The 13,137-nt window shown below is 32.8% G+C and overlaps 1 protein-coding gene across 2 annotated transcripts in view; it reads left to right on the top strand.

The window, feature by feature from the left end:
- Positions 1–13,137, top strand: part of PRRC1 (proline rich coiled-coil 1) — a 95,029-nt gene that overhangs the window by 8,485 nt on the left and 73,407 nt on the right. For both annotated transcript variants that reach the window (XM_037801052.1, XM_037801051.1), the window contains exons 5-7: positions 1,396–1,498; positions 4,947–5,110; positions 11,999–12,102. In XM_037801052.1, coding sequence (XP_037656980.1) covers positions 1,396–1,498; positions 4,947–5,110; positions 11,999–12,102 — 371 coding nt within the window. The remainder of the gene's footprint in view (positions 1–1,395; positions 1,499–4,946; positions 5,111–11,998; positions 12,103–13,137) is intronic.

Here is a 13,137-nt window from a genome sequence, read left to right on the forward strand (position 1 = left end):
TGATAATTATTGAAAAACCACTATGTGCTAAGGTGGAGATGTGGAGTATTCAGTGATGAATAGGCAGAAAACTGAGTTCCCAGTCTCTACGTTCATAAAGGGATGTCATTATTTGGTTGTGTAAGTTTGCTACTTTCTCTTTTCTTCAAAATTTTTCTTCACTCTAGGTTTTTAGCTATTTATTTTTCTCAGTGAATTTGGGAATCACTGTGTTACATTCCCCCCAATATTCTTTTGGTGGTTTTATTTGTTATTTCATTAAATATATCTAAAACGTTTTTCAGATTGGTAGATAGTTAACTGATTTATACTGTTTGGACTTCAGGTTTCAGGAATATGGTATTTTTGTAAGTTTTCTTTTTTATATCTCTCTGTACTTTTTAAAAGCTTTCTTTGTGTAGGGACTACAACTTTTTTCCTTGTTAAGAGAATATATCAGTGTCAGTTATGTCTATAGGTTTTGTAAATAGTAATAACTCTTCTGATATTTATCATAAGGTTGTTTTGCTAACTTCTGATATTTATCATAAGGTTGTTTCAGTTTTATGAGTCCATCTTTTTCTGAATCACCTTAGGTTAACTAATGGCTGGTTGGAAGAAATGGAATCATGGCCTGTTAGATGCCATTTCAGGGAGTACTGCTCCCTCTAGTGTCTTTTATAATTAGAGAAATACAGCACAAGAAGTAAATACACAGTATCATTTCCTCCTGTATAATAATGCAGGCTTAAGAATCATAGGAATAAGTCTGGTTAAGAAAAGATAATTAAAGAATGAATGTAGGGAGAAATAGGAAGTAGGATAAAAGGAGAAACTTCAGAATATAGAAGAATATTATATATTAAGGTATAGGTAACTGTTCTGGGGGATGAAGATAAGAGAGATTTTGACTATTTTTACTTTTTTTATTAAGTTAGAAGTGAGGACCTATGGAGATATCTGACTGCAGTCTTTATTTGGTATCCTGATGGACAAGTTTTTGCCTCATTTTTTTATATAAAGAAATAGAAATGAAATGAAATATATATATGTAGAAATGAAAAAAATATATACACACATACATACATTTATACACATATGTGCATATACTATATCATGCTTTCCAGATCATTGGTACTCAAAGGTTTGCAAACTGCTGATGGTCTGCACACTATTATGTCTGTGACATAATAAAAGAAATTGAGAGGAAGCATTTAGAAACTTCATAGCAATTTGACATTACTATGACTTTGTTTTTCTCATTTTCCAAAAGTGCTGGTCTGTGATGCTTTTGAAATCGTTAAAGAAGTTTCCGTCATGATTTGGCGATCATGATGTTCTTTAAAGCCACATGTTTTAATCCATCTAATAAAGAAAAAGTATAACTTGTATTTTTATATTAATTTTTTTATGCAGGGTGTGGCTGGGAATCCTATGGTGAAATCTGTGCTTGATAAAACAAAACATTCGGTAGAAAGCATGATTACAACGCTGGACCCTGGCATGGCTCCATATATCAGTATGTACTTAATGTTAGGCCTGCATCTGCCATTTTTTAAAAAGTATCTGCCAATGTCGGCCACTAATTGTATCTAATCAGCAGAAATTCCTCTTGTGGTCTTGCACGAAGTTGATTATCTGTCTTAGTTTTCAGCTATTTCATCTTTCTTTTTTTTTAAAGTCACCATTAAATAGGTTGTGACAACTACACAGAATAAACTTTGGAGGAGTAAAAAATATATAAATTCTTAGTATACTTACAGGTTTTAATTATAAATATGGGTCATTGTTGCTGTATGTGAATTTTTCTTTATTCACTGTTCACTTTTGAAGAGAAGCTTCATTCATAATCCTTTTCAATACTTCTCCAATTATCTATTTTAATTAAATATGCCTGTGCTAGGAAAAATATTTTTAGAGGAAGTTTATTTATTTATAATATCTGATTACTAAGTTGTTAGGAAAGCTATTTTAATCACTTTTTAACCACCATCATCATGAATCCTCCACACAGCCATTGTAGAGATACTATCTTCTGTTTAATTTTTATGTACATATTCAAGATCCAGAAAAAAAACCATAATTTCTTAGCAGGGTCACTGACCAATTATGAAAAAGCCTGTAGAAGATGATAACTTACAGGCCAAAGCTGTATATCACATACCTGAACCAGTTCTCAGTGACAATAAAAAGCCAATATCTTTCACTCGTCTTAACTGTATTGGTAGTTTACTGTCTAGTAAATGTTGAAGGAGAAGACCTAACAGTGATAAAAATGCCATTATTGTAATGCTTGCTTTGTCAGATACTAACTCTCATAAGAGCTTTGCAAAGTAGGAATTATTTTCCTCAAGTTATAGGTGAGGAACCTGAGTTAAGAGAGATTTAAGTTACTATCCTAGGTCACACAGCTTGACAGATCTAAATTGAATCCATGTTCATTTCTCTTGTAGTTGGCCACTTTGTCTTCCTTGACAAAGAAAATTGAATCGAGTTAAATCAGCTGAATTGTTCTCTGAGTTTTTAACTGCCTGAAGGATTCAGAGATTGGGTTATACATACATTGATTTCATAGGTTCATAATATCAAGTTTGACATTTTTAATGCATCATATATTTATTTTCTTCACATGTGCATATTTTGCATGAGAAAAGAAAAGGAATTGACAATATGAAGCTCTTGCTGCTTTAATAGATACATTAGGCTTTGTAAACAATTATGTTATTCAATCTTTAGAACAAGCCCTATGAGGTTGGAGGTATTTTTCAACAAGGAAACAAGCTCAATGACTTCCCAAGGTAACAAAGCTAGTAAATGATAAAGCCAGTACTGAAACCCAAGACTGATGTTTCTCAAACCAGTAGTCTTCCAAGACATAAAAAAAAAAAAAAAAAAAAAAAAAAGAGAAAATACAGAAAGCTAAAGAAATGAAATTCCTATTATTAGCAAAAATCATAATTTAAGCTAAAGTAATTTTAATCGATTAGTTAAAAGGTAATAAAACTGTGTGAAAAATCTGACGCTTTATTTACAGGCAGCAAAAACAAGATTGTTGTGATCTAAATAGAATTCTGTGTAAAACTTAGGATGTTTTTATACATATATCCTAGAGACCACTTGCTGTAACAATTTCAAAGGTACCAAGAAAACATAAGAACTACTAGATGTGGATTTAGCACAATTTAGCTTTCTACATTCTTTTGGTCTGTTCTTCCTTCATTATTAAAGGCAGGGCTCAAAAGCTTTTTGAGCTGAAGCTTAATGGAGCAGTATTCAGCTAAGGACAAGAGATATGTCCCACATGGAGAAAAATTGAGAAAAATTATCTCTTCTCTCCTATGTGATCCGTTGCTTTTAGGTTCTATTAGCTTCTGAAACTTCCAGGAACGATGAGCCCTGGGGAACATTAAGTCAATCAGGAAAAGGATCCTTGGGGAAAAAAAGTGTTTGGAAAGTATTTTTAACTCTTGCACATGATATTTGTTTTTGGAAAAACATAGCATTGTTTCTGGGGCAAAATGTTTTACATTACAAACAGCTTTTATGAGAAACCTTTTTTACCAGTGTCAGCCATTAATATCAAATATCAAAATATGCTTTGCTCTATCTAAACTTTAAATGTTTTTAAATATTTTAGTTCATCTTTTATTGCTTTTAAACTTCAATGTTATTTCAGTTTTATTTGCAGATTTGTATTTGGACAGTAGTACATGTATATTTATAGATATTCGTATGTGTGGTATATGTTTTTTTTTTAACTGATGGGAATTTATTAAAAAAAAGTTTGACCACCACATTTAAACTATTTTCTAGATGAAAAGCACATTTCATGCTTATTTTTATTTTACGGTAGTCCTTGTTTAGCGTAGAACTAGAACAACTCTTTGATAAATTAGTTATTTTCAGTGAGAGTCTTTTTCATTTTTTTATAAATAAAATATCCCATGTGTGTAACTTACATTATACTTCACAAGCCATATATTTAATTTCTTTGATTGCTTCATAGATAAAGGAGTAGAAACTGTGGTATCCACATGGTGTCAGAAGTTTGTGTATAATAGATGTCTTTCCTTCTTTCTTAACCAACTGCAGAAAAAGCACCTTGATTTGCAACCTTAAAAATGAAATAACAGAGTCTGTCTAAACTACTTAGAAAATGAAATTTGGCTAAATTAATAGAGTGGCATAGTAGGGAAAAGACTCTTTTCATATCTACTAGATCGGCATTTCCCAATTTGATAATTCTAGAAGGCATTTAGGAGCTATTATTAGGTGCTGAAAAATATTTCATGAACAGATTATTAAGTATGGGGAATACTAGATTAATGTCATGGTTTATAATTGTTGGATTTCTCAGAATCTTTGATATAGTAATGGGCATTGTGAATTTCCAAGAAAGGGTTTGGTGTGCAGCATTTCCCAAAGCTGTTCGATCACATAACACTGTCTTCAGGCAGACCTAGTAATATTCTGGAACAAAAATTCTTAGAATACAGAAAAATTTTGCGATTTATTTGTGTCAAATAAGGAACTCAGGACCATTAAGAGGTGTGTACCATCTTCTGCTTGCATATAGACTGTCTGATAAAATGCATTTAAACTCTCATTTTTAAAACTCAGGAAAAGTTGGTAGTAAGGGGTCAAGTACATGTCAGAGGAAGATGGCATTAGTTTACAAGGTGAGAATGTGTCTGGTTGTATCAGGCATTGTGATGGAAAGAGAGTTTCCGAGTCTGTCAGCGTTAGGCTTGAATCCAGAAGTCAGCACTAAGCAACTATGTTTACCTTGGACAAGACTCTGTAGGCCTCAGTTTACTTACTGTATAAAAAAGTTAATGATCTATATCTTGGCTTGGTTTTGTGAGGTTAGTAATATTTATGTAAATAAAGTGCTAGTATATGGTATGGTAGCAACATGAGAAATTGTTTATTTTAATTTGGAATTGAAATTTTCTTCTGGTCTGCAGAATCTGGAGGTGAACTAGATATTGTAGTGACCTCAAATAAAGAGGTAAAGGTTGCTGCTGTCCGAGATGCCTTCCAGGAAGTCTTTGGCTTAGCTGTGGTTATAGGGGAAGCTGGACAGTCCAATATTGCCCCGCAGCCAGTGGGCTATGCAGCTGGATTAAAAGTGAGTAAAAGTATACCTTTTTCCCACATTTCTAACGTCAAGATAGGAAAACTGGTAGTTATTTTTTCCCTAAGTCTTATAATAATCCTGTGTTCTGTGTGGAACTAATGGGTTTTTACGTACCAAAATAATGGTCAACTTTGTTTTTTGACAGCTCTGTAGTATTATGAAAATATAGGTGACATTTTAACTTAAAGAGTCCCAAGAAAGGTTTTGGTTCTTGGAGATGGGGTGGGAGTGGGGGTGGGATGAGAAACACATGCAGAGGGCACAAAGAGAGTAATTAGCCCTAAAAGAGATCTTTTTTAAATGTTGTTCCCATTCATATCAATTACTGAAAGTAGAATATCCCTGGAATCCCATAAGCATTTTTATTATCACTATTAATAATACTTTTCACTTAGATATTTCCACATAGATTATGGGTCTCTCATATTTGGAAGTGGTGGGTCCAACCAAGGTGATAGCAATGGAGATGGTGAGAGGGGGCCAGATTCTGAATATATTTTGAAGGTAGAGCAAACAGGATTTCTTGATGTAGGTAATGAGAGATATCAAGGATGGCTCCAAGGTTTTTTGCCTGAGAAAATGGAAGGAAACTCAACAGAGATGGAGAACTTTGGAGGGAACAAGTTTGGAAGGAAGAAAAGGAGTTCTAGACACGAAGTTTGAGACATTAAAGTTGTCAAAAGAGCAAGTTGTATCTAAATCTAGAGTTTACAAAGAGAGGTCTCTGCTAGTATTTAAAGCATGAGATGGTATGAGATTACCAAGGGAGTGAATATAGGTAAAGAGAAGGGGATCATTGTCAGGTTGGGGAGAAGAGAAGGAACCAGCAAAGGAAGCTTAAAAGGAGCAATCAGTGAGGTAGGAAAAAAACGAAAGTGTGGTATCCCAGACATCAAGTGAAGAAATCATATCAAAGACGAGTGAATGATCCACTGCCTCAGAAGCCTCTGGTAGGTCAAATAAGATGGAGAGCATTCTCAGTGGAGTGGTCAAAATGAAAGCCTGATTGGGACATTTATTATTATTGAAGAACTTTTTGTGCTTCTACCTAAAACCAATAAATACCCTGCTTGCTTTTTTATAGGTGATACAGCTTCAACCCTTGTAATCCTATAGGCTATTCTCAACACAGGAGCCAGGGTAATCCTTTTAAAACATGGATTAGACAATGTCACTCTTCTTTTCATAACCTTTTATTTCATTCCATGTAAAAACCAAATTCCCTGTAATGGATGGTGGTGATGGTAGCACAAAGTTGTGAATGCAGTTAACAGGACTGAAATATATATCTGAATATGATTAGAAGGAGAAATGTTAGATTGTAAATACGGTAACAGAATGAAAATTTTTAAAAATTCATGGAACTACACTACACAAACTGACCCTAAGTGAAACCATAGACTTTAATTAATAGTACAGTTATAAAAATGCACTGTCATCAATTGCAACATATGTTCCACACTAATGCAATAATAGGGTGGTATATGGGAATCCTGTATTTTATTCATGAATGTTCCGTAAACCCACAACTTCTCCAATGAAGAAGAACAAAACAAAACCAAATTCCAAGGCCCCATATGATCTAGCTGACATGGTCTTTTATTACTTCTCGGACTGTGTCACTGCTGATCTTCCGCTTTGCTCATTGCATCCAGCCACATTGGCCTCCTTGTTGTTTTTCAAACTTGTCAGACAAGGGCCTTTTCTCTAGCTGTTCTCTGTCCAGAACACTCTTCCCTCAAATATCTCCTTGGTAAACTCCCCTAGCCTCCTTTAAGTCCACTCAAATTTTACCTCATCAGTGAGGCCTGTCCTGACTACCCTGCTTAGCACTGAAATCTGCATCTACCCACCTTATACTTCTGCTCTTCGTTACCCTCCTCTATTTTTTTTTCCCCCAGTAGCACTCAGCACCTTCTAATATACTGTATAATTATTTGTTAAGTTTATTATTCTTAAATGCTTTATCCTACTAGAATTAAGTCTGTGAGAGCAGGGACCTTTGTTTTGTTCATTGATGTGAACTTAGAATAGTGCTTGGCACATAGTATGTGGTCAGTAGATAATTGTTAAATGGTTATGTGAACCCAAAAGGTATATGTCCTTTTGATAAAATGAAACCCATGATTTTTTTTTTTTTTCTTTTTGAATTCTCTCCCTAATAATCACACGAAGTTCTTGTGGTAGCATGTCAGTAGTCTGTGTGATTCACTATCTTAATACATAATTTTATTGTTTTGTTCTTATTGTTGCATCTTCACTCTTTTACCTTGTCTTCCTTTATCTGATCCACTAACAGCTATCATTTCAGCCTTTTCTGGTTTTCTCTGAGCAAGTAATGGAGTATAATCTTTAGTAAGATGAAATTTAATGCTGATTTTATTCTGCAGTGCTAAATAAATGTTGCTTGAGTGAGTGAATGTACACATTGTTGGCTTTGGGCTGTCCTTTTTAGAATTTTGTTTAAAAGAGCAGTTTGTTTTCATGTTCCTTCAGTGAATAATAGTATGCTGAAAGATGTTGAAAATGCTTATCTAGCAGTCTCATCCAGATGTCTTGTTATGGAACTTTGAACACAGAATTCAAAATGCTAGGGTAAATTGTTTAAATTAATAATTTACTTCCTCAAGTTAACAGTCTAATACGGAAGTCATTTTCACTATGGCCTCTGTTCTGAATTTTGGTTTAATACACTTTCAGTTGTCTTTTTTTTTATGTTTTTTTCTGTTGAGAAGATGGAGATTTTTTCTTTAACAGAGCTCTAGCTGCCCACCAGTTGCTGTACCTTGGTAGTACCTTTCCAAATAGTTATCTTCAAACTGGCATTTGAATACCCCAGTGATATACAAAGATTTTGCAAGCACTGAGTTGACAGATAGTTTTAAGGAATTCAAGCAAAATGAGAACAATAATGTAAGTGCTATTGTGAGAGAAGCATCAGCTATAATAAAAGGAGCACCCTTCCCAGGGAAGAGAAGTTAGGGAAAGCTTCATATGTCACCTCTATGGGAAGCTAAATCCAGGATGACAAGTAAAAGCTAGCTTAGGACAAGTTTTCAGGGTAGGAAAAAATGTATTGAATTGATTATAATATTTCCTGAACATAAACCTACATTGAAACTGGATTATTCTCAGTTCTGTCAAAAAGTGCTGCATGAACTTTATGTGCTTTTTCCATTTATATTTTATTCAAATACTTTTATTTATCTTATTTAAATACTTTATTTAAATAGAATGTGTAGGTTCCTTCTTTTAATTCACACTCGCTATCTCCAAAACTACTTTTTTGAAATTCAAGGCTATCAGATATAGCAGTAGTTATACTATATATAATGTGTGAGTATTATGCATAATACCAATCAGATTACATAATCCTACCTTTTCATTTTTCATAATGGTCTATCCTTAACACAAAATAATGCTACCAAACTACATGCACTTTGAAATGTTTTTCCAGTAATGGGTATGAACTTATTAATCTCTTGGTAGGTTTTCCTTGAATTTGAGTCTCAGTGTACATTTCCAACAAGGCTTTCTCGAGTAGAGGTTTGGTTTTTATAAAACAAAGTAAAGCTAAGTGATCATTATAGGGTTGAAATTCATTTTAATCTAAAAATGACATGAAGTGTAGGTAGTGGGTAAAATACATGCAACAAATTGTACACTAAACCAGTCATACATAAGATAAATGATAAGCATTTGTATGGAGTTTTTATTTGAAAGATTAGAACAGATCATCTACCTGTATTGAGGTTGTACTTTAAAGATTTCAAGAGTGCTTTTTCAAATTGGAAAGAATTTATAGATCTGGGAAAGGCTTTTGAATGCTTAGTTTTAGAGAGTAGCCTGAATAAAATCTTAGGGTAGAAATAGGTTATTGGCCCAAAAAAAGGAGTACTTTTCCTTGAAGTTGCAGATTAAAGGAAGAGCTTGGTGTAAATTGTAAAACATTGTATAACTGTAACATGGACATTGGTACTGGTATATTTTTAAAGGTAGCAGGAATTTGTTAATTTAATTTTCTGGTAAAGGATACTTAAATCTGAGGGATTAAAATTTGAAATTGTTTTATTAGGCAATTGGAATTTATGAATTTGTGTTTAAAGGTGAGAACTTGAACAAACATGGTGGAAACAGGTTGATAGCATCTGTTGATGCTAAGGTTTGAGTTATTCAGATATATATGAGACCAGGTCTTGTATTTTGAGTTTGTCACTGGGAATGTGAAGAAAGGAAGCAAATATGGAAATATTTAAAAAGATGGTATTTATATTAATTATGAAAAGAAGGGAAAAGTTTATTAAATTAGTGGTACAAATAAAAATGAATCTAGATAATGGCTTTGTGGAAAGCTTACTTTTTAATTATGGTTTTAAAATCTTGGGTCTTAAATATTTTGGTACATTAACTAGCATGACAGAAGACAGTTAAAGTCAGGTACTAAAATTGAAAGGCTAATGAGGATTTTTTTTTTTCCTAAAAAAAAAACCAACAAGCTTATTCTCTGGATAGTATTAGTAGTTAGGTTTACATGTGACTTTATTAATTTTTTACAGGTTTATATTTGCTATTTGTTTTGTCCTTAAAATTTAGACATACAGGTTCCTTGTCCAAAATTTTTCATACAAGCCCAAAAGTAGTGTACCACAGCTGAGTGATTTGTAAATTTGTTGACTGTTTACCTTTTTCAGAAACAGTAGAGGGAGCTAAAGAGAAAAATAATATAGAATTGCAAAATAGTAAAATTTTAACCCAGAATTTTTTTCCCCATTAGATTTTACTGGAAGTGAATGTTTTTTTTTTTTTCTGAACTCTCCTTAAATTTTCCTTCAAACACACAAAATTGTGTACAGAAATAAATCCATTTAGGCAAAATTAAAGTTAGAAAGTTTCTGAAACTTCTGTGCCAAGTTATTAATTTTATTGAAAAGCCACTCATAGTTTATGACCATTGTTTTATAGTTAATGTTCAGCAGATGAAGATGTAGTTAATATCTACGAGCATTTGTAAAGAAAGAACATTTTCATTCTTTATTTGAATCAAATTGTTTAGTATAAGCTCTTAGAGTACAGTATAAACTTTTGGGGCCTTTCTGTGTTTTACTTCAGTACTGAGATGATTATTTCAATGTAGCCTTTGCATTATCTAATTCTTGATCCCCTACCTCACTGAAAAATAAAGATAAAATTATATCCCAGAAACATTGGTAGGATTAATGTTAAAGCTTCTGTATTTGCAAAGAAAACTCCCAGAGAATGCCACATTTAATTAATGTGGTGGTGGTCGGAGGAGATGAGGGTCTAGTATAACCCTCTCTTCATTTTCTCTTCTGAATTGCATAAACAAAAAATGAATCAAACTTCTCTACCTAGCTAATTCACTCTGTTTTAGGTGCTAATAAATTTCAATGAAATATTTTATGAATAAAATGAAGTAGAAAGCCCTATGTTATAGCATAGTCGAAAGTGAACAAAATTTAAGTACTGTAACCTGGAAATGGGATATGTTGTGCTATGTGGTTGGAAAGTTAGGGCTGAAGCTTTAAACATCCCACAAATCCCCTAATAGCTTTTACTGAATTAACACTTATTTAAAGTTCTTTTAATCAAAATTTAGCTGTAAGTACCTCTTGGAAGGAGTGAATTAGGCAAATTTACAATATCCCTTATAAACAAATTTCTCTTATTTCAGTTTTAAGAATTGCCTCCTCATTTCAATATTATTAGATTTAGTGATACCATATTTACACTATTTAACTTCTTAAGATTAGCTACATGGGCCTTCAGAAGTTCTGTATTTTTTTCTTTTCAGTTTATTCATTTAGCGAATTCTTATTGAACACCTATTATGTTAGGCACTATGCTAGGAGCTTCAGATATAATGGTGAGCAAAAACAGTCTTGATTTTGTTGTAGTTTAAATAATATCTTCTTTGATCCTTCATCTTTATAAGTTAGTGTCTTAAACTGTTTTGCCTGCTCTCATACAGTTTGCACAATGTTCTCTATTTCTGTTGTCTCTGAAGTGTTCTAATCTTCTTAATTTTCTTTTGAATAAGAATTAAACACTTAATTTCATATTCACTATAGCTCCATTGTCCATATCCATAGCTAGTTTTGTTCAGAAATAGAAAGATTCTTATCTTGCTCTTTGAAAACATTCTTACATCATTTGTGATCATTGTTTATGGAATGATTCAGATAAAAGTAGTGTACCATCTGTGGTACACTACTTTTAGTTTTGTACTATAAGATATCTGTTTAATTCATGGCTATCTGTGCAGTATTCCTCTTAGCTTCTCAATTTTACTTTATAAATGGCAATGATTTTCCCAAATAAGCTTTGGTCTAATGTATGTATTTGCATTTTTTAAAAATTTAAAATAGCTGGCTATTTTTAGGTTATATTTAAAGGAAACCAGAAGAGAGAAAAATCATATTTACTATTGATATAATTGTCTGCCTAGGAAATTCAAGAGAGGACCAGCCAAAACACTACTAGAACTGATAAAAGATTTTTATTCAGTAAGATGGCATCTTCCAGATCAACAGTATAAAAATCCATAGTTTTCTCTTATTAATAATAACCAATTAGAAAATGTAATATAAAAGTGATCCAATTCACAGTAGCAACCAAAATAATAAGGCATATTGGAACAATTTAGAAGGTGCACTCCAAACTTAATTCTGGAGGGAATACAATTGTACTTTTTCACTTTTTACTTTTTACTCTATATTTCTGTATCATTTGAATGTTTGCAATGAGTATATATGTATTTGTTTATAAATATATGTGTGCATTACTTGTTTAATCTTAAGTAAATATATTTAATATTGAGTAATGTGAAATAGTTCTTTAACCCCTGCTGCTGTTGTTCAGGGAGCCCAGGAACGGATAGATAGCTTGCGTCGAGCTGGAGTGATCCGTGAAAAACAGACTGCTGTGTCAGTAGAAAACTTCATTGCAGAATTACTGCCTGACAAGTAAGAGTCTTATTAAGTTCCTCTAAGATTCAGAAAAATAATTGAGTCTAGGGATTTCACACTGAATATATAGCAAAAAGTGTATTCTATTTTAGAACCAAAGTGGAAGTATGTTCTGATTCTTGTTATATCACCTTACCAGCTGTGTAACCTGGAATAGCTCAGCTTACAATTCTACCTTTCCTTCTCTTTTATAAAATGGGTATAGTAATACCTGCTTTCTAAGATTGTGTTAATAATCAGTATACTAGCGCTGACCAAAAGATGGTACAGTGGTATATTGGCTTGGATATAATTGACCACCAGTAGCAAATACAGTCATTCCCAGTCATTCAGAGTAATGAAAGGTATGGGCAAGAGGGCCTAGTGGGAATCACCAGGTTAGAGTTCTGCTGAGCAGTACCTCTCCTCCATTTAGTTTAGAAAAACCCCCAGACAGCATAATTCATCATAGTTTCTGAGAGATCTATGTTTTTAATAGATGGCTTTTTTATGGGAGAATTGTTTTTTATATGCTTAATTGATATATATGAGTATAACTTGGAACTATTGAAATCTACCTTCTTTTGTATCATGTGATTTTTCTGGATTTTAGTTGTTTATTTTGTGTTCATTTATTTAGTATTGAATATCACTGTGCCTAGTAATTTGTGGCACTAGTATAGACAAGATGTTCTCCAACTCTAAGAATATATTATAGGCCAATTGGGAGAGAAAAAATATATACACAGGTGAACAATTTTAAATAATTGCACAAGAAGGTATATAATTTTTTGCTGACAGGAAATATTATATAAAAGTTCAGTGTTGGTAACTCAGTGTGGAGGTAGTGTCAGATGAGATTTATGAATAGGTAAAATTTAGGTAAGTGGAAAAGAGTAGGTAGAACATTGTAATGATTTAAGATGTATTCTGGGGGCAGTGATTATATCAGCTTCAAAGAAGATTTTTTGTTGGATAGGAGATCATGAAGTGGTTTGGGGACAGACATTGAAGAGCGTTGAGTGCCAGATTAAGAAGTTTGAACCCTCTCTC

The sequence above is a fragment of the Choloepus didactylus genome, chromosome 13, assembly GCF_015220235.1.
Source record: "Choloepus didactylus isolate mChoDid1 chromosome 13, mChoDid1.pri, whole genome shotgun sequence".
NCBI lineage: Eukaryota > Metazoa > Chordata > Mammalia > Pilosa > Megalonychidae > Choloepus > Choloepus didactylus.